The 26,560-nt window shown below is 41.1% G+C and overlaps 2 protein-coding genes across 2 annotated transcripts; both read left to right on the top strand.

Annotated features, from left to right (window-relative positions):
* Positions 1-11,116: 11,116 nt before the first annotated feature.
* Positions 11,117-12,508, top strand: LOC117489650 (putative nuclease HARBI1). The gene is made up of 4 exons (XM_034139115.1): positions 11,117-11,525; positions 11,607-11,724; positions 11,940-12,049; positions 12,135-12,508. Exons 1-4 carry the CDS (start codon positions 11,117-11,119, stop codon positions 12,506-12,508), a joined length of 1,011 nt encoding a protein of 336 aa, XP_033995006.1.
* Positions 12,509-15,471: 2,963 nt separating this feature from the next.
* LOC117489987 (von Willebrand factor A domain-containing protein 1-like) lies at positions 15,472-25,451 on the top strand. Its single transcript, XM_034139597.1, has 5 exons — positions 15,472-15,722; positions 21,348-21,887; positions 22,030-22,308; positions 22,809-23,084; positions 23,281-25,451. Exons 1-5 carry the CDS (start codon positions 15,641-15,643, stop codon positions 23,580-23,582), a joined length of 1,479 nt encoding a protein of 492 aa, XP_033995488.1. The 5' UTR covers positions 15,472-15,640; the 3' UTR covers positions 23,583-25,451.
* The last annotated feature ends 1,109 nt before the right edge of the window (positions 25,452-26,560 follow it).

Here is a 26,560-nt window from a genome sequence, read left to right as displayed (position 1 = left end):
GCAGAGATTATAATTTACAAACACTTCTGTAATAAATTCAAACCAACATTAAACTTCCTCAGTTCTCTCCTTCTTGCCTCTTCCACCTGTGTGTGTGTGTGTGTTGTGTGTGTGTGTGTGTGTGTGTGTGTGTGTGTGTGTGTGTGTGTGTGTGTGTGTGTGTGTGTGTGCGTGCGTGCGTGCGTGCGTGCGTGCGTGCGTGCGTGCGTGCGTGCGTGCGTGCGTGCGTGCGTGCGTGCGTGCGTGCGTGCGTGCGTGCGTGCGTGCGTGCGTGCGTGCGTGCGTGCGTGCGTGATAACAATATAATTATTTGGGGAAAATACTGGAGATCTTTTGTGAATAGGCAAAGTAAAATGCTTGTGAAATCATTTTTAATAATACGCTCTGGATTCTTGATGGATATAAACCCAAGATAAAGATTTCAGATAATGTTTTCGAGGTTTAGATGATTAAAGGAATAGCTGCCTCTGGCCACGGACATGATTTATTGATTTGTTATTGTTTGAGTCATGCACATAGTGGCCTATACCCTCATGGCTTTACAAGAAACCGAAGACACAGTAAGAATGATTCAACCTTTTATTACAAAAATAGAGGTGACTTGTCTTACCGACTAGTCTTGTACAAAACATTCTGCAAGCTCTGCAGATCAAAAAGCTTACCTTTTCTGAAGCACAACTCAAGTTTCTCAGCAAATAATGTGACACCCCTAACATGACCCTACAGAGGTGGACCAACTCCTCAGTTTAATGATCATCAGTTCCCATTTGAATACACAATCAACTCTTTTTAGTCACAAAAGATATATGACTCGACAGTGTATGGATGCTAAACTGGATCAGAAATCTGAAGAGGAAAAGCTGGGACACCAATAATCATCTCCTCACAAAGCTCTCCTCACACACTCCCTGGTGGTCTCACACCAATTTACACCTTTATCATGTGGCTCGGACAACTCTCAGCATGTGTCTTATATGACGCCGGCAAATCACACTGACTCTTGTTCAAGGATGGGCAGTGACAGATGACATGTTACCAGGAACACACAACGTGATATCAAAAGTATTACAGGAAAACATATTGATGTGGCTGCGTCCATTTTCTTTTTAAAAGGTACAATATACCCAATGTTTGATTTTGAGGAAATCCGAAAGTATTCAGATAATATTATATGTTTCTATCACTGTTAGATATTACTAGGATAATCATTATGATTGTGTTTTTTATTATTATAAGAGAATTCCTCAAATATTAGGAAGCTATTCTCAAAATATTTAACTGTCTAATATCATGAGTGTTAGCAGTGGACAAGTAACTGCAAACATATTTGACTACCATTTTATCATTAATGAAAATAATCTGTCTGTTTTTCTATGTTTGCTGGTGTGAAATTAAGACATTTCCTTTGTGTTGTTCCCTTAGCAAGATTAAAGTCAATCAACACAAACAAATCAATGTAATGAGGAAGCATTTCAGTTAGCACCGTCCCTTGTTCAGCTGTTAAAGGTCACCTATTATGCAAAATCCACTTTCCATGCTATTTCCACATAAATATGTGTTCCCTCTGTGTTAAGAGATTCGGAGAGTTTCAGGAAAAAACATTCTCTCTCTTTTTCTCCTGATCCAGCAGCAGCTCATTAGCATTTAAAGCTACAGATACAGAATCAGCGCTTTTAAAACACTGCTGAAACAGATGAGTATATGGTATGCTACAATGCATGATCTGTTTGGTATTTCGAGCCAAACACTTCAGAGACATGTTTTGTGTATATCTGAGACCTATAATATATTGTTGGAAAAGAGTGTAATAGGGAACCTTTAAGGTCATCACAAACATAGGGAACATCCTGCTTTACAAGCACAAATCTAAAATGATACAAGAAACTGTATCATGAAAATAGTCCCACCACCTACTGCTAAAACAAACCCTCAGAACCACCAGAAGAAATACAATAAATAAGAATTAAGCAAGAAAACTCCAATTAAAGCAGAGTTTGAGACTAAAATACAACACTGGTGCTTGAAACACGAGCTGTCTGACACAGAGCCTGGATGAGAAACACAGAGGACAACCTGCTGCTGCCGACATCTTGTGAAGCAACTAGACAATGCTGCATTGATTAATAAATGGTGACCCATGCAGGACATCGACAGCTGAAATGCTGCAGTGTCAGACACCAACAGGAAACTAGACTATCTCCATTAAAAGGCATTTATTTTCACATTGAGCACCACATGTTGAAACTGTATAATGCTATAACATATTGATTATGGCAGATTTAACTGTGACAAAAAAGTTTGGACATAACCCAATTTCCACCAGATCTTTAATGACTTATATCTAATTTCCTTTTACCATCTGATTTCATAGTTTTCCTGTTAAGCCTCAGCCTTCTTCTTTAAATATGAACCCATGGAGACATTTTTATTTCACAGATATGTAAGTAAGTATTATTTTCTTCATTAAATCTTCATAATCCTATGATTAAAGAAAAGGTACAATCAAAGTAGTGAAACATGCTGATATATACTGATTACCAATGTGACAGGTATGCCTGGTTTCAATCAACGTCATCTTTTTAATACTGAATATTGGGACTGAAAATTCTCTTGAGATGTTCTCAAGTCATATGAATCCCATCATACATTCTCCAAAGGGTTAACACAAGTTTTAAGATAAAGTCCTTTTTCGTTATTTTACCAGCTTATCCTTTAGTTAACATGAATTTAACCCCAAACCTTCTTTATTTTTAACTTGCCTATTTGGTCACTGATTTGTTGTTTGTTTGTTTGTTGACAGCCAGAGATATTTTTTCATTCACACCCCTTTTTCATTTTTCATATTTGTCTGATGTTTAGACTTGCTTAGATATCAAATCATTTACTTGTTTTGTCAAAAAATGCTCTCCGTGGAAAAAAGATAAGAAGAGACGGGGACGAGAGGGGGAGATTAAATGTTTTTGAAGTATTGCTCCATATGTAATCAACTCTCTTTCATCAAAGATACAGTGAAAAAAGTAGGTACATCAATTCTGGTGAAAAGCCCAACCCCTCCTCCCTGTTGAAACCGCTGCCATCTGGCAAAAGAAACAGAAATATCTGCTTTCGTCCCTTCAGACTACAGAGCAGCTTCTCTCCTCAGGCCGGGAGATTCCTCCACTTATTCTCCAGAATCACCACTAAAAAACAGTGTGCGTTTGTGGACAGCTGTTGTCACTGCATTAGCTCTACAACTGTGAAACATGGATCGAGAAACATAACACTTTTTTGTGTTGGTGAGATCAACAAGCAGGTTCAGGTTGAAGATCCATGAAGACAAAGGGTTGGACCCACACACCCACACACCCAAAGACCAACCCTTTTATCCCTATACACATGCTGCTACATGACTACAAAGTGGTTGCTTGTCTAGTCACCTACCTTTTCTACCAAATGTCACCTAATATGTATACAAATGTAAAATATATCCTTCAACAGCCAAGATAAATGACATATTTAATACAAATCCAGCGCTGGTAAAACACTTGAGACCCCTGGGAGCGATGAGCATGAGCATGGGTTAGCACGTCCAGCATACAGACACTGAGGTAAATTGATCTTTTACTGGTCAGAAACATTCAGGTTGATTGATTGATTGATTGATTGATTGATTTATTGATTGATTGATTGATTGGTCCCAGGTCACAGCAGGACAAACATGCTGCTGATGTCACATCCCATTTATTTCTCTGATTGCTTAGAGTGTATGGTGATTTGCAGCTCAGCGAGGAAATCAAAAAGCGAATCAGTGTGTGTTTATCTGTGCCTGCAGCATTAACACCGTCCGAAGGTGAGATATGGTGTGTGACCATAATATTGACCTTACATGTGTTTTAATGGTTGCATCAGAGTTATTCTCTAGAGCAGGGCTATTCAATTAGTTTGGAATGGGGGCCGGTTGATGAAAATGATCCAAAGCAAGGGGCCGGGAAAAAGATGGCTTGAAATATGAGCAATCATATTTAAGAGCTTCAGATACAGTAAATACTACAACAGCATAGTGGAGTGCATATATTGTGTTTAATTCAATCAAACAACATAGCCCTAAGGCCTTTATAGATCTAAATGGCAAGTTCAGAACTCAGTGGGCCTACATGTTTCATTTGATTTCATTTAGGTGAAATTATCTAATCATTCACGCAGAGATGCAATCAATGACAGGAGTTGTCACTACAGTATAGTAGGTGGGTTCGAAACCCGAGCCCGTCGAAGTTTTCAGGCATTGTCTACCCCTCTATCTCTCAATGTAACACCCTCTCTGGAATAAAGGCACTATGGCACAAAAAAAAAAATTAAAAAAAAATCTTAAAAAAAAAAAATTGATTACTTTTTAACATTATACTCAAAGGGCCAGTAAATATCACCCCGGGGCCGGATTTGGCCCGCGGGCCGCCAATTGAATAGCCCTGCTCTAGAGTTTTCCAAAAAATCAATGAGGAAATATGTTGTGTGTAGGGCACACACATGGTTAGCAGTGCAACAGCTTTACATGTGTGGCTTCTTTCTATTCTCACTGCATTTAAAATAGATATGAGGTTCTGCTACACCTGAAGGCAGCTTCTGCTCTGTGGTCAGACTGCTGGAGATTATAATGAAGTATTCAGATTCAAATCAATAGTCAATATACATCATGGTGTGAACATGAAAGCACATTAATCACTTTTGAAGCCTCTGGCCTTTAATCAGCGGAACATTTTGCCTCTTAAGAAATATGTTGCAACATTTAGTGTTTTGACAACATCACGGCGTTCATATCATCTGTCTTTAAGGGATTGTTCAATAGTGATTCTTATGTTTCACTTTATTCCCAAACATAAGGTCAATATTACAGCTCATCGATGATACAAGCATTCTGCTTTTCACTGTTTCCATGAGATTATCCATCTTGTAGAAGGGCATGGTTTACAGTCACATTATTACAAAATCAATCTGCAAAGACTTGATTAAGGCAATTCATCCATGACAGCATATATCAACATCAATTAGTTATTTTGATTGCATGAAAATACAGCTGTAAGTGCAGCAACAATATCAATAATTGGGACACAATTAGATGTTAACAGCGAAATTACTCATCGTGTAAAGATTTCCAGTAACTCTTAATATATTTGCCGTACAGAAAATGTAAGACCAGTGCATTCAATTATCCACATCCTCTTTAGCGTACCTTACCCTGCCGTTACCATGGAAACAGGTAAATGTCTACTTGTCTATGCCTTTTCACAAATTGCATGTGTGCCGTTCAGTGATTAACCCCTATTGTTTTATTTGAATAGTCACAAATTAGATGAAGATTGTTAGTAATTGACAAGAAAATAAAAGGTCCTCTAGTTTGGAGTGATTTGTTAGCAAATAGATGTGGGATCCATAAACTCAAATCTTATCTTTCATGTCTTGAAGCAAATTATTAACTAGAATTTCACTGTTGGTTCGAATTTTTGAGAAAGCCAGTTTCATTTAAATGTGTAGATGACTTTCACTAGCCCTTGTGCACACTTTCTGCAGCTCCAACCCACAAACAACCAGGGCAGGGGACAGAAAGTCGATGTTGAATACGTTTCATTGACTGTTTAATGTGGCTGTAAAAACTAGGAAGGGTTGCCTGAAGTGCCTCTGCATTGGCATACCAGTCAAAGTATGAGGACTCACGAGGAGAGCAGTTTAACCATTTATTCTCTTCACATGCAGTTGACAGTTGATGTAGATGATGGTGGTGATGATGATGATTTTAAGGCTAGGATATAAAACACAAGTGGAAATCAAGAAGAGCTACAACACTCTGTAACAAACTAATCAAATATTGCTTTCGCCGGATAAGCCTAAACATCGACATATTTTCAAACTGATCCAAGCCTGAAGATTAAACTGGATAATAATTGAATAAAGGACTTTTGACAATATGTCAAAAGTCATGTAGAAGGTCACGTAGCACGTGATTGTACCTACAACATTGTGCAATCTTCAGATACATTTCTCTGCAGGGGTCGTTCTTCCAGCTACTTAGTGTTGTCCTCACTAAAGCTATGAACTTGTATTTCAGTGTTTTTCCAGGTCATCTTCTCAGTTATCTTCTCACAGCCTCCCCGTTACCATTTCCTGTATCCTTTTCCAAAAGGTCTACAACTCTCTGTATAAATGACCAATGTGATGTTTATATCGAATTAGAAATGTGACTGGCAGACATTAGCTTATAAGCCTATTACACGATTTCAGCTGCTCCATTAGCTAAATGGCGTTAGAGTCAGAAACCTACCTTCATCTGTTACATACCAGTGGGACAATTCGAGTCTGTTTTCAGAGTTACTATCTGGCGAAATGCCCACAGCCTCAGCGTGCAGCCAAAGCTGCATTCGAGTAATGGCTCTCTCTGTTTTAAGAGGCAGCTGAAGGTTAGTGTTGAAACTGAAACCGGAGAGTTTTATTTATTCCAGCGGACTCATCTTCTCACAGAGATCTGAAAGTGGTGATTAGATTTTACTCTGTGCCAGCTCACTGACACACACAATACAAAAACACCAACAAACTCATAGAGGAGTGAAGTCATTTTACACTTGACATTTAAATTGGACACAAATTGTGTTTTTGTGTGTGCGCTGTGGATCTATCTTTTTTTCCGCATAATTTACATCAATTTACGTTTACATCAATTAAAACAAAAAGGTGAAATCTGTTGACACAAAACATTTAGTTAAAGTCAACTTTTCAGTTTTTTCAGTTCTCCTAGAAATGTGAAACTGTGTGTTTAGTGGTAATTAACATATGTAAATGTACTTATATGCTAACTTAAGATGGTAAATATTTTGCATAATAAACATCAACATATTCACATTTTGTAAAAGTCTTTACATCCTGACAGTGGCTCAGTCAGTAGGGGCTTGGACTGGGAGCCGTAGGGTCGCTGGTTCAAAAATATGGAGTGTGGACTTCTACTTGGAGAGCTCCCAGTTCACCTCCTGCCCTGCTGTGGTGCCCTTGAGCAAGGCACCGGACACCCCCCTTCCCCCCCACTCCCATTGCTCCCCGGGCGCTGTACAATAGCTGCCCACTGCTCCTAGTACTAGACTCCTTGTACTAGGATGGGTTAAAAGCAGAGGCCAAATTTCACTGTGTGTGCTGTGTGCTCTGCATGTGTGACCATTAAAGAGGGTTTCATCCCTCTCTATTCTATTTAGCATTTAGCACCGTGCTCTAAGGTTTCCACGGAGCTTATGATGTCTGTTTTCACACTTTGGACATACCGTATTATTTGCTCAAGATACACCTACCTTTGATATCTTACGGTAAAACTGAACCTTTTTAAAACAAAATGTGGTTTTAATGTGCCAGGAAACAAAGCAAAGTCAGTGAAGAAGAAGACCACAACATGGATGTGAACAATGATGGATTTAAAATAATTTTAAAAAATTTAAAAAACACCCACATAAAAACTCACAAGTACACATCTACACATGCCCAGACCCACTAACACCCACGTTACGCTCATATACATATTTGTCCATGCAAACATGAAGAGAACACTGCCGTTAAAATCGTTTCAATGGGAAATTCCAGTTTCCATATTACAGGGAGGTCTGGTGCTGTCGCAGGCCCGGACATGCAGCAGACAGCGGATGAGAACTGAGAGGGAAGGAAGCGAGGCTCCATCCTTATTAATCTGTCCTTTGAGTCAATGCCGTCTAATCAATATCCGAAAGTGCTCTGTATATTATTTTCCCCCTGCTTTTACAAGGGAGACTATTTGGTTCAACGCTTGCCTTGAGGCCTTTTTCTGCCATTAATGTAAAAAAACTCAAATTTCAACTCCAACTTTTAAAGAGCATGTTCATAATGACAGCGGCCAGTCTTAGAAAAAACAGGTTACAACTTAATTATTGTACTGTGTGTTCAATATAATCGTATACGTGTGCTGTGGTGATAACAAATCCTGTCAATTTGTGCGGCAGAGGCAGTGAGCTGACAGCACATTAATCTGGACTTAATCAGCTGGACTCCGCAGAGTCCGAGCTTATCAACATGGTGTAAATAAAATAGCTTTTTAATAGCACGTCTCCCCTCTTTGTGCACAACCAGGCCTTGGTGTTTCTTACTCTGTGAAGAATGTAGTGATTGGAGTTTGTTAATCATGTATGTCTTCATGCTGCATGCACATAATGCATTTATAAAACTGCTTCTGTCAGTCTTCTTCAATAAATGAACATGAATATATGAACTCACTCACAAGCTGGCAGTGAGGTCACTTGTTATGCACAGAACTATGAAAATCAAAAGCAATCAAGTGTAAAGTGAAAGTAAAATCACATTTACAGAGTGATAGTTATAGGAAGCTGTTACTGATGCAGAACAAACATCACTTTGAATGAGACCTCTTGACTAAATATGCTTACTTGAAAAACAAATGCTGTGTTGGAGGGAAACTCCCTCTGGAGGGAACTTTTGGATTTTAGCCTTTGATGACCATTTAGATGCATAAAAAACCTAAATAACTTACTACAGGTGGGAAACCCCCAAACAGCACAATATGTCATCTGCATGTTATGTTTATGCCTGAAGAATGTTTCACCACTCCAGCAGTGGTCTATTGGTGTGTTTATAAGTCCATGGTGCCAATAGAAAGCATCAAGTTATTCCAATGTTTCCAATCGTTTCGCTAAGCTAAGCTAACCATCTTCTGACAGCAGCTTCATTTTTATCATACAGACATGAGAGTGGTATCAATCATCTCTACTAAAGACAAATACCTTTGTTTCATCGAAATGTTAAACTATTCATTTAAAGTGTGCTGCTTTGAGAAGATGAAACACACACACACACACACACACACACACACACACACACACACACACACACACACACACACACACACACACACACACACACACACACACACACACACACACACACACGCAATACCGTGAACTCGATCCAGGTTATCCTTCTGATAAGTGCCTGCAGTGATTTGTGTATTTCTTGCCATGGGTGCCCTGTTACTGTTTCCCAAAGTGGGGTCCTGTTTTTGTGGTCAGCATGAGGGGCTTCCAGCGTGTCCCCAGAAGAAAAGAAGACCTGAGGCCTGTACGACGAAGCCGCATTTTCGCTTAGCGAGCTAACTTCAGGGAAAACTCTGGGTTTCCGGTCCTACGACGCTGGTTCACTTCTTAACGGGCTAGATCTCCATGGTAACTTATGCTGAGCGGCTAACCAAAGGCCTATACTACGAATCTAGTTCAACATATCCTGGATATGTTTTGAGTTATCCGGTTGACCTAATCCAAAACAAACACGCTCTCGCTAAACGGTCCTACGACGCTGGCTATCAACTTGATCGCTCAAGCCAGCCGTGTCCTATCTAGTTAGGTGCGCGTTCACATAAAAGGGGTGGTATTTGGAGCGATCGACCAATCACAAACATGGACAAGCCGCGTACTGACAGCGCAGCGCGTCATACTTCCTGAATGAAAAGTCAACTATAATATTAGACATATGAAGAAGTTAAACTTTAAACATCCATGACTTAAACACTTTATCCAGGATAAAAGCCACATAGCTGCACCTGCAAGGTGAATACAGCTGGTAGAAAAAAAGTGTTTGAATGCGTACATCAACAGGTTTATGATATCACTGCTGCCCGTCTGGATCTGACTTTAATTACATTTGACTCGAGTGCTTCGTCAACTTAATGTGTTGCTTAAAATAATACTTCTGCATACAGTATGTGACACTGTAAGTGTTGCACGGCCAGATACGGCTCAAGAAGCTGACTCAAATAAGGAAATATATGATACATTATGATGTGATATGATATGAATGATAATGGGACACATCGCCGTCTGCACTCACAGTGCTGCGGACTGTACTTAATGTTACTCTGATCCGGTTACTTATGTTGTGGCAGATATTTAAGTAAGCTTTCTTAACGCTAATGTTATATTAGTCAGATTGCTCTGAAGATGGGAGGTGATATTCTATTCATTTTCACGTTCACACAGTCGGTGATTTTGGCCGGCCGTCTTTCCTGCAACGGCAGTTTAAACTGTATTTCCTTTATCCTGTAATATGACTTGATCGCTTTAAACTCTGCACACTGTTGTTATCAGCTGTTCCACCATGGTTGCTACTTGCTACCTCAACCTATAATAGATGTATCCTTATTGAAACGGTCTGAGGACAAGGATTTAACATGGACATTAAATAAATCAACAGTAGGTGGCGATATATGCTCCAAGTGGAAGCGATTCGCCATTAAAGCAAAGAAGAAGAAGAACTCCGCACAGTTGATCTCTTATCCTGGAACCTATCCTGCTCCGGAGCAGGCTAGCCGTTCAGCATAAGTTATCTAGCCCGCTAAGAAGTGAACCAGCGTCGTAGGACCGGAAATCCAGAAAGTTAGCTCGCTAAGTGAAAATCCTGATTCGTAGTACAGGCCCCTGTACTACGAATCAGGATTTTCGTTTAGCGAGCTAACTTCATATCATAAACCTGTTGATGTACGCATTCAAACACTTTTTCTTTTACCAGCTGTATTCACCTTGCAGGTGCAGCTATGTGGCTTTTATCCTGGATAAAGTGTTTAAGTCATGGATGTTTAAAGTTTAACTTCTTCATATGTCTAATATTATAGTTGACTTTTCATTCAGGAAGTATGACGCTGCACTGTCAGAACGCGGCTTGTCCATGTTTGTGATTGGTCGATCGCTCCAAATACCACCCCTTTTATGTGAACGCGCACCTAACTAGATAGGACACGGCTGGCTTGAGCGATCGAGTTGATAGCCAGCGTTGTAGGACCGTTTAGCGAAAACGCGTTTGTTTTGGATTAGGTCAACCGGATAACTCAAAACATATCCAGGATATGTTGAACTAGATTCGTAGTATAGGCCTCAGGCTAGCCGTTCAGAATAAGTTATCTAGCCCGCTAAGAAGTGAACCAGCGTCGTAGGACCAGAAATCCAGGAAGTTAGCTCGCTAAGCTAAAATCCTGCTTCGTAGTACAGGCCCCTGGTCCGGAGCAGGTTAGGTTGCAGGCTAAGAGATCAGTCTATAAAAGCTCCGCCAATCGACCAATGAAATCTCTGTGAAAATGACGTCGCCATTTGTCGATGACACTGTGGAGCTCGGAGCGAGAATTGTGAGATGCGCTCTGAGTCGGGAGAGGATCTTTAGGGACAGACTAAACCCTTTGGCTTTCTCTGAAGAGTATTTGTATGAAAGATACAGGTTCTCATCAGAAGGGCTGACTTATCCGTGTCAGCTCCTCGAGACATATATTGCTAATGCCACACATCGGAGTTGTGCTGCAGACTGTATGTATTGCTTTGCGACCGGTAGTTTCCTGTATGCTGTGGGTGATGCAGAGTACCTCAGCAAGAATACAGTCTGCAGTGCTATTCATAAGGTCGCACATGCTCTGACAGGGCTCGCAGAGTCCTTTGTGTTTCCTGGCACATGTCCCACGCAGACGATCAAAGAGGGATTTTACAACATGGCAGGTATGTGATTATATCTTTACAGTGAATGTTGTTCCTATGACGTACACTGTTGTATAATAAATGCAGCCTACTATTTCATAGGGTTTCCCAGGGTGCTTGGCTGTATCGACTGTACCCATATACCGATCTCTGCATGTCTGGGAGATAATGAAGGCGACTATGTAAATCGCAAATCATTGCACAGCCTCAACATTCAGGTAAATCTTGCACATTCACTTATAGAACACATATTGAAGTCTGGGTGATTAAAGGAAATCACACATTTAAATATTCACACAGTACATGTTTCACACTTGGACTGTCTTTCTCTATAACATGGACTCATTTCAAATGAACATTGATGCTACACTGACTATGATGCTCTTATTGTGGAAGTAGGCTTGTTAACCACAAATGCTTTTGCAGGCCACTGACCACATGTGACCACAGGTGTATAATCACGAGCCTTGAGGCAAAGTGGCCTGGGTCAGTCCATGACTCAAGGATCTTTTCTGAGTCTTCACTGTGTCACAAACTCGAGCAGGGTATGGCAACTGTACATTCTTTTGTTTTGTGCTTCTTAAGCTGCCTGTTGTGGTACTTATTATGGAAATGTTCCTTTATCTTCAGGGCTCTTCAGTGGAGTGCTGCTCGGGGACAGGGGTTATGCCTGCCAGTCTTTCCTGATGACCCCGTATCCTGACCCTGGTGAAGGGCCACAAACCAGTTTTAATGTGGCCCATGCCAAAACCAGGGTCAGGATTGAAATGACCTTTGGCATACTGAAGGCCCGATTCACCTGCCTGCGGGGGCTCAGAGTGGCCCCTGAAAGAGCTTGCCGAATCATAACGGCCTGTGTTGTGCTGCACAACATTGCCACAATGAGGAAGGAGAGGGGCCCTCCTGCAAACCCCCAACCTCCTGATGTGGTAGACCCCATCACCCTGGACTACCCTACTGGCAGGGCTGTCAGAGAAGCCATCGCATTATTATTTGCTTTATAAAAAAAGAACACACAGAGAGAGAGAGATGTTACAAATTTACCTGTCTTTCTCTGTCCAATTTTTCCACCTCCAGCTTGGTTTTTTTTATATATCAAGAGCTTTCGGTGCTCTATAAGCAGGTCATTTAATTGGATGCTTTGTACTAGGGTCCTTTTGTACAGGGCCCTCACAGTGTCTGCTTCAGCCTGAAACACATCAGAATCAGAATCAGAAACAGAATCAGAAACAGAAACAGGTTTATTGCCAGGTAGGTTCGCACATACTAGGAATTTGACTTGATGTCATGGTGCATACATAAAATATAAAAAACAAGAAATCTAATATAAAACAAAAAATCTTTTACACCGTAATAAAATATAGTTAAATAGCAATAAAAATAGAAATAAAACAGTAATTTACATGGAAATAGAATGCTATGAATGAATTTTAGAATGTAAACTATGAAATGTGAAATAAGAATAAGAATATGTGCAGTAAGGAGTATGAACATTGTGTGCATTAATGTAATGCATATAGTCTATGATGTGGCAGAGGTAAAGTGTCAGTGGGGGGGGCCGGGCCTTGTTTAAGAGGCCGGTAGCGGAGGGGAAGAAACTGTTCAGGTGGCGAGAGGTTTTGGTCCTGATGGAGCGCAGCCTCCTGCCAGAGGGGAGGGGGGCGAACAGTTTGTGTCCAGGGTGGGAGGGGTCGGCCACTATCTTCCCTGCCCGCCTCAGGGTCCTGGAGGCATGCAGGTCGTGGAGGGATGGCAGATTGCAGCCGATCACCTTCTCTGCAGAGCGGATGACCCGCTGCAGCCTGCCCTTATCCTTGGCTGTGGCTGTGGCTGTGGCTGTGGCTGTGGCTGCGGCTGCGGCGTACCAGATGGTGATGGAGGAGGTGAGGATGGACTCGATGATGGAGGTGTAGAAGTTCACCATCATCGTCTTTGGCAGGTTGAATTTCTTCAGCTGCCTCAGGAAGAACATCCTCTGCTGTACTTTTTTGATGAGGGAGCAGATGTTCTGCTCCCATTTGAGGTCCTGGGCGATGATGGTGCCCAGGAATCGGAAAGACTTCACAGCAGTTACTGGGGAGTCACACAGAGTGATGGGGGTGGGTGGGGCTGCGTTCTTCCTGAAGTCCACAACCATCTCCACTGTCTTGAGAGCGTTGAGCTCCAGGTGGTTGTCCCTACACCAGGTCACCAGATGGTCCATCTCCCACCTGTAGGCAGACTCGTCCCCACCAGAGATGAGTCCGATGAGGGTGGTGTCGTCTGCGAACTTCAGGAGCTTGACAGACTGGTGACTGGAGGTGCAGCTGTTGGTATACAGGGAGAAGAGCAGAGGTGAAAGAACGCAGCCTTGAGGGGAACCGGTGCCGGGGGTCAGAGACGTGTTTCCCCAGCCTCACGTGCTGCTTTCTGTCAGACAGGAAGTCTGTGATCCACCTGCAGGTGGAGTCGGGCACGTGCAGCTGGGAGAGCTTGTCCTGCAGCAGAGCCGGGATGATGGTGTTGAAGGTGGAGCTGAAGTCCACAAACAGGATCCTGGCGTAGGTTCCTGCTGTGTCCAGGTGTTGGAGGAGGAAGTGAAGGGCCATGTTGACAGCGTCGTCCACAGACCTGTTGGCTCTGTAGGCGAACTGCAGGGGGTCCAGGAGTGGGTCTGTGATGGATTTCAGGTGGGACAGGACAAGGCGCTCAAAGGACTTCATAACCACAGAGGTCAGGGCGACGGGTCTGTAGTCATTAGCCGCGTTCACACCGGAGTACTTTTCCCCGCACTTTTCCCCGTACTTTTCCCGTTTAGTTCCGTTAGTACCCCTTATGTCGCGTTCACACCAAAAAGAGTACTTAGTGCCGGGAACTTTTACCCCCATTTTTAGTGCCTGCTGAGAGGTGGTACTATCCTGGGGGGAAAAAGTGCCCCAGTTCTGATTGGCTGGGCGAATTGCAAACCACGCCCCGTAAAACTCTGAAAAGTTTTTTGAAGCCGCCATTGTATTTGCTGGCATTAGCATTATTAGCATTAGCCCCGCGCACCAACGGAGAGAGAATAACTTATGGCAACACAAAAAAAAACATGGGAGCGGTGGAGTGATGAGGAGGTGTCGGCGTTCTGGCGATTTACTCGGAAGGCTTCAGTAGAAGCTGCTGGGAGTCCCAGCAGCTTAAGGGCACGGCTGGCTTGAGTTAACGAGTTGATAACCCGCGTCATAGGACCGTTTAGCAAGAGCGCGTTTGTTTTGGATTAGGTAAACCGGGTAACTCAAACATATCCAGGTTATGTTGAACCGGCTTCGTCGTACAGGCCTCGGATGAGTTTCATTGTTATCCATTCAGCACAAGAAAAAGTAAAGCGACAACAGATGAGATCATTTGTTTCTTGAAACGACAGCAGACATGTCATTCCGGCCTGCTTGTGATGAGATTTTCTTGGTTCCCCTGGAACAGTCTGTAACATGGGTGTCTACAGGACCGTCCCTCCCTACAGGCCGATCATGGGGAGGGGTCCTCATCCTGCGGAGGGTGCCTCAACTGAGCCGAAAATGTGGCGCACCTATGCGCTTATGCGGCGCAATTAGTGTGGCGCGGCACCGTTTCGCCGCTGCGAGGCTTCACTAGTGCCATTCGACGCTCCGTCGGGCCTCATCATATAACTTTGCGTGGGGCCTCATGTTGGCCAGGGACGGCCCTGGGTGCCTATTTGGGTGCCTGTCTGTTTGTATGACTAAGTGATGACCTCTGCCTGGACTGAGGAAATTACAGTACAAAAGGGAAAATCAATCTATAAGAAAGCATTTGTCCTCACAAGTCCCATTAAAGACCAAACTCCAGATTGAATGTCCTGGCTCAGAAGCTAGATGAGGAGGAGTAATCGGGACATGACAGAGTGAAACAGTTTGAGTGAGAATCTAACATTAAAGGAAATAAATGCACCGTGAAAACCTTGTGCGCATGACGCACCTGCGTTTACTGAAGAAAAGTTTGGATGGCTCGTGCAGAAGCGTAACTGCGGAAGAGGCGACAGAGGTGCAGACAGGAGTGATTTCTGCGATGAGAGCCGATGAAGGGAGACCCGTCGTTGTTTATTTCACCTGCCTGTGCTGTTTCTGATCATTATTTTATTTAAATGCTGTTCAGAGAGGATGAGGGGCTTTTTACTTCGATGTGTTCTTCTATGGGCGATGTTGCAGCGGAGCAAAACGCAAAGTGCTGTACCTGCCACAGGTGAGTTGATAACACACGGGGCAGACTCAAACAGAAGAAGAAAACCGCAGGGACATGGCCGAATTAAACTTTAACAGACCTTTTTACACATATAAATAGATACAATGTTTCTCTTGCGTCTTCGGGGTTAGATTGGGGAAATGTGATGTTTTGTAAGTGGAGCCTGGGCTGAAAGTTAAACCTTGAGAAAAAAAGTATTTTGGACTCTTGTAGAAAGTCACAATTTGTTACACTATGGGTAACATAGACATATTTTATAGACATTAGGCTATAAAATGTGTTTTGTGAGTTAAATTGCATCACGAGACAGTCTGGCATAAAGCAACGTGAGTTAATGATCAGGCATTTAATATGTCACAACAGGCCAGGATCCTTTCCACTGACAATCTGGTTCAAACAAGTTGACACATGGACAGTGGTGTCTCAGGGTGTTGTTTTGTTGTTGTGCATTCCATAATAGTTCTTCATTACTTTAGATTCGGGATATGTATTGGGTGTGTCTTTTAATATGGTCCAAGTGTGTGATCTAATCAATATAATTGTCTGTAATCATCAGAATGACTGAGTCACGTTTTTAGGCTTCAATATAAACAGTGTCTGTGATTTATTTATCCTTATGAATCACACATTCACATTACATCCGCTTAAATACTGTATTTTAGTAGTTTTTAAAAGTTCTTGTAGACTTCTTGAGTATTTAAATATAATGCTTCATTATTATCACAGCTTGGTAATGTAATGTACTTTTTACTCCACTACTTTTATCTGACAACTGCAGTCTAGTTACTTTGTCAGATAATGATTTAACATACAAAACACATGATGCAGTGTTACAGAAAAAACTACCCACAAATATCAAGTTCACATTTGTTTTAACTTTACCTAACATCAAAACACTATTTATGAACCAATGCATCAGTATATTCCATTTATATATTATAGGTTAAAACTTGAAGGGGCCATTTTTCTGCATGTATTTCACTTTTGACTCCTTTGTCACATCGTTCTGATAAATAGTTCTGTACTTTTACTGAAGTGAAAGGCTGTGTCTATTTAAAAGTGTTCTGGACACCTCTCCCGCCACTGCAGGTGATGTCAGATATTTTTTATAGGTTTAAACTGGAAAATGAACTGGACTGAAGTTATGTTATTGACTCAATGGAACAAATGATCTGGGAGTATTAACTGCGACAAGCTATGGAAAATGAAAACGTGTTCAAATTATGACACAGTTACTACAGCCAAACTGGACCTTGACCAGTTTAACATTATAAGTTAACAGTACGTCCACCAGTCTGCCTTAAAATGCTTTCAGAGGCAGTCCTGCAATTTGTTACTGCACTTCCATAAAGTTGAGAAACCCACAACTTTTAAAAAAGAAGGGTAAAAAAAAAAAGAAACCCTGAATCCTACATTTTGCCAGTGTTGTGGAGTAGTGAAATGCATGTAATTAAACCAACATTTTGCAATAGCTCGCAGATAATGCCTCTGTCCAGCTTCCACTTGCACACATTTAACCTTTAACATGTGGGTAGTGCCTGCCTGAGCCAAAGGGCGGGCTCGCTCAGTGCTCACACAGCATCGTGGAAAACTTCAGAATATCAGGCCAAGGAAGAATCACCTTGGCCTGGACTATATACACAAAAAAACATGTATTTATTTGTTAGGTATGCAAAGACTAGTACATTTGAACTACTTTTCCCCCTATGGTGGCTTTGCTTCTTCTATTGTCAAATAAGTGGTGGCTAAGCTATGCTTGTAAAGTAGCTTCCCCAACACTGCATTTCCCACAATGCAACTACAACAGCATATTTCTGGTTACCCTCCCTGTCTGATCAACATTCACGACTTTCAAACTGCATGACCCCAGGTTGTAACAACAGGGTTTTTGTTATGATTTTGTAGGCCCAAACCCTAATGACTTCACTTTGACATCATCAGGGTTTTTTTCTCAGACTCCACCAAGACATTTAACTAGTTTTACTTGCATTTACTCCCTATAACAGGTAAACTTACCTTGCTTTGTGAATTTGATAGAGTGCCAATTTAAAACCAGAACGCTTTGGGTGTGTGATTAAACAACAAGATATTAAATGTGTTGATAAGAGAGATTAAAGGTGCTGGTAGGTGAATATAATTAGCTTTGGATAGACTCAGGCTAGATGTCTTAGATGCTAGATGCCCTTGTTTCCAGTCTATGCTAAGCTAAGCTAACTCTTTGTTGAGTTTATGAGTCTCATATTTAATGTAGAGAATTTAGTCGATCTTCCCATTTAATTTCTGCAAGAAAGCAAATCATTGTATCAGTAGTGAGAGGTCTGGAGGTAAAATAGGGGCTGATTTTTACACTACAGATTTTTTTAAAAGCTGACACCGATCCGTGAAGTGCTGAACTAAAGGCAAGGCAATTCAAAGTGCTTTGCAAAAATGAAAGACATTAACAGGATTAAGACATAGGGCAGCAGAAACACATTATACAATGGCATTTAAAAACAGTCATTAAAAAGCAAAGACAATTTAAAAAAAAACATGAAACAAGCTAACATGCATACAAAATACATGAATAAAAGTTACAGTGCAGTGTAAGATATAAATAGTTCAATTAAAAGCAGCAACAAAAAGAAAAGTCTTCAGCCTGGATTTAAAAGTAGCGGACCTGCAGATTTCTGGTAGTTTGTTCCAGATATTTGGAGCATAATAACTGAAAGCTGCTTCTCCATGTTTAGTTCTGACTCTGGGGACAGAAAGCAGACCAGTCCCAGAAGACCTGAGAGTTCTGGACCTAGCAGGATTTTGGCCCTAAACCATTCAATGCTATATGAACCAGCAGCAGTATTTTGAAATCAAATCTTCAGACAGGAAGCCAGTGTAAAGACCTCAGAACTGGAGTGATGTGATCCACTTTCTTAGTGTTACTGAGGACTCGAGCAGCAGACTTGTAAAGCCATCGTTACAGTAGTCTAGTCTACTGAAGATAAAAGCATGGACAAGTCTTTCCAAATCCTTCTGTGACATAAGGCCTTTAATCCTATATATATTCTTAAGGCGATAGTAGGCTGACTTAGTAAGTGTTTTAAAGTGACTCTTTAAATTCAGCTCAGAGTCCATAACTACAGTTATTTCTGGCTTTATCTGTTGCTTTGAACATTGCCAACTGAAGCTCAGTGCTGACTTTTATTAGTTCCTCCTTGGTTCCAAAAACAATTACCTGCATACCTGGCATTTTGTGTTAATTTAGCTTCACTTTCACTTTTTATGCAAGAAAATCTGCAAAAGGTTTAAAGGCAGCAGAGCAACATACATTTTATGTTTAAAATGTTTTAGATCACCATTAGTTGGGAAAGGCCTGCGTTGATTTTGATCCAACACAGACCAATACGCTCCCATCTGTGTGTTTGATGTCTGCGCAGGTTGATTTTACAGTAAACTTCACAGGAATCATTAACATATTTCCTGTTCATCTGCGCAATGTGGCATATGGCCTTGGCACAGCTTAAAACAAATTAAATGACAGATGACATGCTCAAATCTCTCACACACAAACACATTTTCACATGTATTTTACCTCTAATGTCTGCAAAGATAGAGAAATTCCTCTACATCTCAATCAACAACCCTAATCCAACCATCTCCCCTCTTCTTTCTTTCTCGTTTCTTTGTTCTCTGTCTCCTCTTCCCCTTTCAGCTTCTACTCTTTCTCCATGTATGTGAAAAGAGCTTTCACCTCTCTCCCCTGTATTTTCTCTTCTGTTGTTCCTGTCATTTGCTTTTCAATACGATGTTAGCTGGCACGTCCTTGCCTCATTTCCCTTTTCTCCCTAATTTCCTCTGTGCCTGTTTATTTTCCAGCCAATTTATTTTCTGCTTCCCTATTAATGTTTAATGATTATGGACTATGCTATAACATAATGGGTGTGTTTTGTGGAGGAGCTGTAAAAGGAAAAGAGTGTGAACGACATAGAAGAATCGAAGCAATAAAACAGATGTGTATAATATATAAGGGACAATTAGGAATGACCCTGTGTTGAATTAATTCTCATAAAGCACATCTCAAACCAGATTTTCAAATCGAATGTCAGTGTATTTATAATACGCAGAATATTTCATGAACTACAAGCAGCCAATTCACCAGAATTCACATGCAGTGAGCCGTGTCATTAAGAAACACTCAGTGGTGTACAGGAGGAACAGACAAATGAGACCCCAAATGTATTTGACAAGTATCTTGTGCAGGACGGAGCTTGCAGGTAGAATTGATTCTTATCATTGTAAATGATTCCACTTAGATGACATTTTGACAATGAAAGGGAGCGCAATAGCTTCTGAGAAATGATCAAAGGTGAAGACGGGGAAATGTGTTCATTCGAGTGGAGAGATCCCGATGTGTGGGATGTGATTTCTCTTTTTCTCACTGCACTGCCTTTTCTAGTGGCTTGTTTTTGTGTGTCAGTGATTTATCTTCAGTGTAGATTTTACTCTGGTTTGATAAATCGTCTGTGGGGACCCATTTCTCTTTATTGCTCTGCTGCTGTTTTCTCCATTTAAAGTATTCTCAGTGCAATATTATTCTGACATGTTTTGAATACGTTTGAGCAGATTGTTTATTATATTCATGAAACGACACCTCATATACCTGTTATTGCATTTCACTTTTTATATTAATGCTTCCCAAAGGACTGCAATGGCATCTTTGACATTTATAAGACCAGCCTAGAAAACGTAAATCTGTGTCCACTATATTTTATGAGTTATTAAGGGGATCTTTAAAGCTGCTTACGACAATATATTTATGAAACAAATGAATTTAGACATACAAAAGAGGTCCTTTGTAATGGAAAACTCAAAGAATTATCACCTGAATGCAGTTGTACTAACTTTCGGCCTCTTTTTTAGTTGTCCGTGCTTCTACTACTATTACTACTATTACTATTAATCCCTCTATCATCTCTCATCAGCAGAAATTAGGCGACTAGCTGGTGAACATAAAGATGCATTTATCAGGCGATTAGCAAATAGCAGAGTTTTTACTGGACTCATGTTGAGCATATAATCAGAAACTCCAAACCAATGCTCGTGTCCTGTTGTGTCGTACGCAAGCTATTCTGTTCAAAATAATAAAAACTGGTAACTGAATCGCTTTAGTTGCATGCAAAAGTAGAGGGACTCTCTGAGTGATTGACTCAAGTAAATTTCTCGCTAGCGGTTTTTATATCGCACTCAACTGGCATATTCCTCTTGAACATCCGTTCTCAGTTCACTAATTAATGAGCCGAACGTTTCAGTGAGTGGGACTACGCAGTCAAATCTCTGTTCAAGCATGGCAAGGAAACTGTGTATGTTCAGTGATATGTGTGTGCCAGGATAAGCTAATTATTCACTCATCTCCAGGATAAGACAATAATGCACACATGTTAAATGTACAACAAAATAATATGTAAATGTTGTGTTGATAGCTTGTTTTATACTGCCCCCAAGTGGCCAACAAAATGTTTGTACATGCAGCTTTGAACATTATAGGTTGCATAAATAAATCTAATGTATAACCATTTACCCTTTCAGTCCAACTGTCAATCCAGACCCATATAATGAAATGACCGTCCTTTTTCCCCCTTGTTTTTTGCAAAGCTTTAAACTGCTGTGAAGGCGATGTTCTCCTTCTCCTGGACTCTTCAGGAAGTGTTGCAAACCGAGAGTTCTCGCGCTTGTTGCACTTCGCCACCATTCTGCTTCGCCCCTTCTCATTGGGTCGTGGGCACGTAAGGGTCGGGCTGCTGCAGGTGGGCACAAACCCTAACCTGGAGTTTGGCCTGGACGTCCACAACAACCAGGAAAGTCTGCAGAAAGCTCTGCAGAGTGTCAGCCAGCTGCAGGGAGACACAAACACCAAGGCGGCGCTCAGGGTGGCCCAGGGGCTTCTGACAGAGACAGACGAGAACATGCCGAAGGTGCTGCTGTGGCTGACTGATGGTGTGGAACCCGGAGACGTAGGGGGGGCGATGGCCGAGCTGAAGGCGCAGGGAGTGTCAGTGTTAGCTGTGTCTACAGTACATGGAAACCACCAGGTGTTACAGCGTGCCGTGACACCTCCACTGGAGTCTCACCTCTACTCTGTTGACATCGATGACATCGACATCATCACAGAAGACCTGAGGGAGGCCATTATCAGTATGTGGGTTTTTAAATATGAAATTGAGCACAGTACAAGCATGCTTATTTTTTGGAAAGAAAAGGGGATTTTTCACTACAGGCTTACCCTCTTTCTATATTTTATCTCACGCTGCCTCTCTTTCTCTTGTCTTATCTGTAGAAATTATTCGTGCAGAACGGCTGCGTGTGGTTGACCTGACTTCCCACAGTGCCGTGCTGCAGTGGCGTCCTGTTCTGAAAGCAGACAGCGGTTACTATGAGATCTCATACAACTCTTTGGGGAAAGCAGGCCCTGAAACTAAACGCACTCTCTCAGGCAACTCCAGCTGGGTGGAGCTGACCAACCTGCAGCCTGACACCACCTACACTGCTGCCCTGCACCCAGAGTCCAACCAGAGGCTGTTCAACACACTCTCTGTTAACTTCACCACACTTCCTGGTGAGAGGATTTAAAAACATATACTTGAACGCTCCTGTAATGCACATAAAAAAACCATACTAGGTTCACGACTAAACAGTAAAAAGAAAGAAAGTAAATTCAGTTGTTATTGTTTTTATCATTTTGCAGAATATTCCTCAACTAATGGAGTTTTATCAGTTGAAATCGTATTGGACATGCTTAAATTAACATAGAAGTATCACAACACTGGAGACATTTACCATGTTAAGTGTCGAAGAGAGTTGATGACTTCTTTCTAGACAACAGATACCCATTAGAGAGCCTGTTACAGCATGTTTCTGTTCTCTGTCTGACATTTAAAGTTGGCTTAATGTATCATTGTTTAATTTGCAACAACGCACTTACCATCTGTGTTCTGTATCAGGTGCTGCACAGCAATATTCCTAATGCACACTAGGTTCAGACCTAAATAAATGTTGATGACTCTTAATTCCCTGCAGCCAGTCACCACTTCTCCCCCCTGTCTCCTCTCCCCTCAGATGTTTTAGGCCCGACAGTGGTTTCTGTGTCAGACTCTGGCTCTCGTCAGATCCGTGTGAGCTGGGGTCCCCTGCAGCCTGCTGGAGTTCAGAGATATACGGTGGAGTATGGAGCTTTTCCAAGCGGAGAGGTCCTCACCGTGACATTACCTAGCCAGCAGAACTCTACTTTACTGACCGGCCTGCAGCCAGGCACTCAGTACCTCGTCACAGTCAGTGCTCTGCATAGGAATGGAAAAGAAAGAGCAATGTCTGTTAGAGCATGCACTCAAGAGGGTATGTATACTATGTCTGACTGTGTGAGTTTGTGTCCTTCAGTTGTTCTCCCTTCAGGATCAGTTTGTCATCTTTGCTTAAAAGCATTGTTTACTTCTCTTGCTTGAAAGTTGACCTTTGAGTCCTGCATTCAGCTTTACTTTCCCTGGTGGTTTAAATATTTTCCTTACTTTTCTCTGTCTTTTTTATCCTGCAGCAGCTCTACCAGCCCTAAGCGACCTTCACTTGATCCCAGTGGAGCATCAGGAGGTGCAGGTAGCGTGGCAGGCCAATCAAGAAGGTTTAAAAGGCTACTGGCTGAGCTGGGAGAGACAAAACCCCCACACCTACACCTCTAAGCCCTCCATCTCCTCCCTCTACCTGCCTGCTTCTTCTCGTTCAACGCGCCTCAAGCACCTCGCACCGAGCAGTCGAGTGTGTGTGTCTCCGGTCTACAGCTCGGGCCGAGGAGAAGGGTTATGCTGCACTGCAGAGAGGCACACAGATTGGCTGAGCTGAATATTATTATCTGAAATGTTCTTCTTAATTCCTGCATAATGTTCATACTTGTCAGGGTTGGTCCATTAGAGCCAGTATAATTTCCCATTTGCCTGTCTCTCTTCCCTGATAGATTCCAGCCAGCAGGGTTAACAATCACAGTCTGCAGCAATCAAGCAGCTGGAGCAAAAAAAGTGGGTGAAATCGAGCATTTTGAGCGCTGGATGCTCTAGTCTAGATAACTAACGCAAGACTGAGTATCATTATGATTATTATTGTACTTGGTTAAAATGTTCACCTTGAAATGAATTATAGTGACAGACAAGTCTTTATCACATAGCTACAGACCACTGTCACACAATGGCTGAGCAAAATCTGGCATAATTATACATTTTAATCCTCAACTTTGCAGGAATGCCGCCCACCATACACACACATTTGCTTAACATATCAGTTAGTCAAGAATATAAACAGCTGCAAGACTACGCAGGTAGGCAGCAATCATTGTGTAAGCACCAATCATTGTGTAAGCAGCTATTGTTATTGAAAACATAAATAAAGGTCTGCACACTATAGCTCCCTTAAGAGCAGCTTATGAGCCCATCCACAGGTGACATTTAGTGCAAATGCGTTTCTTTAGAATAGATCTTTATTTATGTATTCATTGCCGTCTCCTATTAGTCCAGCGCCTACCTTTAACAGTGCATTCGTAGACTATTGATATAGAAAATCTGTATTTATTGTTCTTATTATCAGTAGGTCACGTCAGCCTAATACTTACTGTTACATAAGTAATGTGTATTGACTTGAAATTATCCTTACAATTATTTAAAGTTCTTTATATGTAAAACGTCCTTCCCAGTATTTTCCTTCTGTCATGTATTAGATCAAAAATAACTGGTATGACCTCTCACTGGTATTAGATCCTAAAAGCATTACATTGAGGATTCACCCAGCTGACTATACTTCATTACAGTTTGAATGTTGTTTTGGTAATAAAGCCTGACAAAAAATAAGATAAAGCATGAGAAAATGACATATTATTATTTAGGTACCATAAACCACAAATCATTGGGAGTTGTAGAGCTACAGTAAAGCTATAAAAGTCAGACAGAAGGTCCCTGATACTCTGCGACCTGAGAAGCTGAAGAAGCCGGATTCAATTTAATTATGTCATCTTTCAAATATGTAATTATTGATTTGCTAGTTTTCATATGAGTCTTAAATGAACGTATTTAACATTAGCCTGCAGCGGAAGATGGCCAATTTAGAGGATTATCACCTTGCCTGTTATTGTTTTTCAATAAGCATAGCGCTTAGAATAATAAAAACGCAGTGTTCATCTGTGAAAATGATCCAAATGTATGAATATAAAAAAGTGTATTACAGTATACAGCAGTGTCAGTGCAAGGTTATTTCCCCCAAAAATAACTACATGCAACAATCATTTTGCTGACGCATGCTGGAACATATTTTGGAATAACTTTTATTATCTATGACCACATTTTGGCTTATGTGCATTTCAGTTCATTATATAGAGATTTAGAAAATTAAAGAGCACACTGTAAACGGTAAACTCTGAATATATGTTTCTGCATTTCTGTATGTGGTAAAAACACAGAGAGGATTGTTATTATTATTATTGTTATCATTTTTTTCATTCTCCTAAACGTTTTCTACAGTGCTCAAGCGTTTTGACATATTTGTGCTGTGAATATATATTTTGTCATGTTTAGAATTCAGTTCCAGATTTGTCTATTAAGATGTTTCTCTGGTCAAATGAAAAGATAAGAAAAACATTATATTTATATTAAAGAGATTTGCACTGTGACCTTAAGCATTTTATTTATTTATCTTTTCAGAAGGGAATCAAAAAAATCAGTTTTAAAATATGTTTTCCTCTCTTGTATTTGTTTGCTTACGGAACCATCTAGTGGCTGTTAGCTGCAAACAGAAATTCAGAAAAGGTTCAGAAAATAAGTTAGAGGTGAACTTCATGTCTTCTTCTGATTTGAAACACATGTTTTAGAATGATTAGAAATCATCTCCCTTTATATTTACATGTTTATATTGAACACACACACACACACACACACACACCTGTTGAGGAAACATAATATTTAACCTGCACAGATAGAATGTAATGCAGGGACTGAAAAAAACATTTTGTTCTAGATGATCTTACAATCACACTTAATGTAACCATTAATTTGATTTGTGTTATTGGTTAAAACATTGGAGTTACTTGTTCTTGCAGCAGGGGTAATGCAAGGTCTGCTGCTGTTCAACTCTTACCTGCTGAATGTCTTGCTCATCTTACCTTTACCATTCACTGTTAAGATTAAATAAAGACATACTGTTGGATATAATTGGATGTAGGTTAAATCCTTAATGTTTGTTAAAACTGTTGTAGGATGTACCTCAGTGTCACTACCTAAACAGGTGAATGACAACAAGGGTCTTTTACAGGATGTGAGCGGAACGCAGGGCCGCTAGTGACCAAATGAATTAGTGACCACTGTGGTTCTGCAATGCTAAATGAGGAAGGGATGAAAACCACAACTTGAATTTCTGTAATAAAACAGATTTAAAGGCAAAATTATTTATTTTGGGGAATGGACTGTTTCAGTGTTTACTGGTTTTGACTTAAAGCCAAAACAGAGTTGCTATTAGTTTATTTCCTTCTCTACTGAACACCCCCGTACAAGAAGCACACAAAAAGAGAACGTCCACTTCCCAGAGGATGATGGCAAAAAAAATGAAGTTGCAAAGGAAGCACTTTGCATTCAGGGACGCTGATTAATCTCCTGTGTTTCATTAACATGCACCTGGAGCTCCCCAAGGCATTAAACATTATGTTGCTTTTTGGCTTTCTGATAGCCTAACGGTGGTTGTCTCACCAGACCGGAGCAAAAAGACACCTCTGCTGCCAGGTATTTGTCTTGATGACACACACAGGATCATGGACCCCTTTATTGGCCCCAAGAGGGAGTACTCTT

This window comes from Trematomus bernacchii, unplaced genomic scaffold (assembly GCF_902827165.1).
Source record: "Trematomus bernacchii unplaced genomic scaffold, fTreBer1.1, whole genome shotgun sequence".
NCBI classification, from domain to species: domain Eukaryota; kingdom Metazoa; phylum Chordata; class Actinopteri; order Perciformes; family Nototheniidae; genus Trematomus; species Trematomus bernacchii.
The sequence above is the reverse complement of the archived record's forward strand: the minus strand, read 5'-3'. Positions and strand labels throughout refer to the sequence as shown.

Coding starts and splice junctions, on each gene's coding strand:
- LOC117489987 (XM_034139597.1), top strand. CDS start 15,641: ATGAGGGGCTTTTTACTTCGATGTGTTCTTCTATGGGCGATGTTGCAG. Junction 15,723..21,347: donor AAGTGCTGTACCTGCCACAG/GTGAGTTGATAA, acceptor TTTTTTGCAAAG/CTTTAAACTGCTGTGAAGGC. Junction 21,888..22,029: donor CCTGAGGGAGGCCATTATCA/GTATGTGGGTTT, acceptor TCTTATCTGTAG/AAATTATTCGTGCAGAACGG.
- LOC117489650 (XM_034139115.1), top strand. CDS start 11,117: ATGACGTCGCCATTTGTCGATGACACTGTGGAGCTCGGAGCGAGAATT. Junction 11,526..11,606: donor GGGATTTTACAACATGGCAG/GTATGTGATTAT, acceptor ACTATTTCATAG/GGTTTCCCAGGGTGCTTGGC. Junction 12,050..12,134: donor GTGTCACAAACTCGAGCAGG/GTATGGCAACTG, acceptor CTTTATCTTCAG/GGCTCTTCAGTGGAGTGCTG.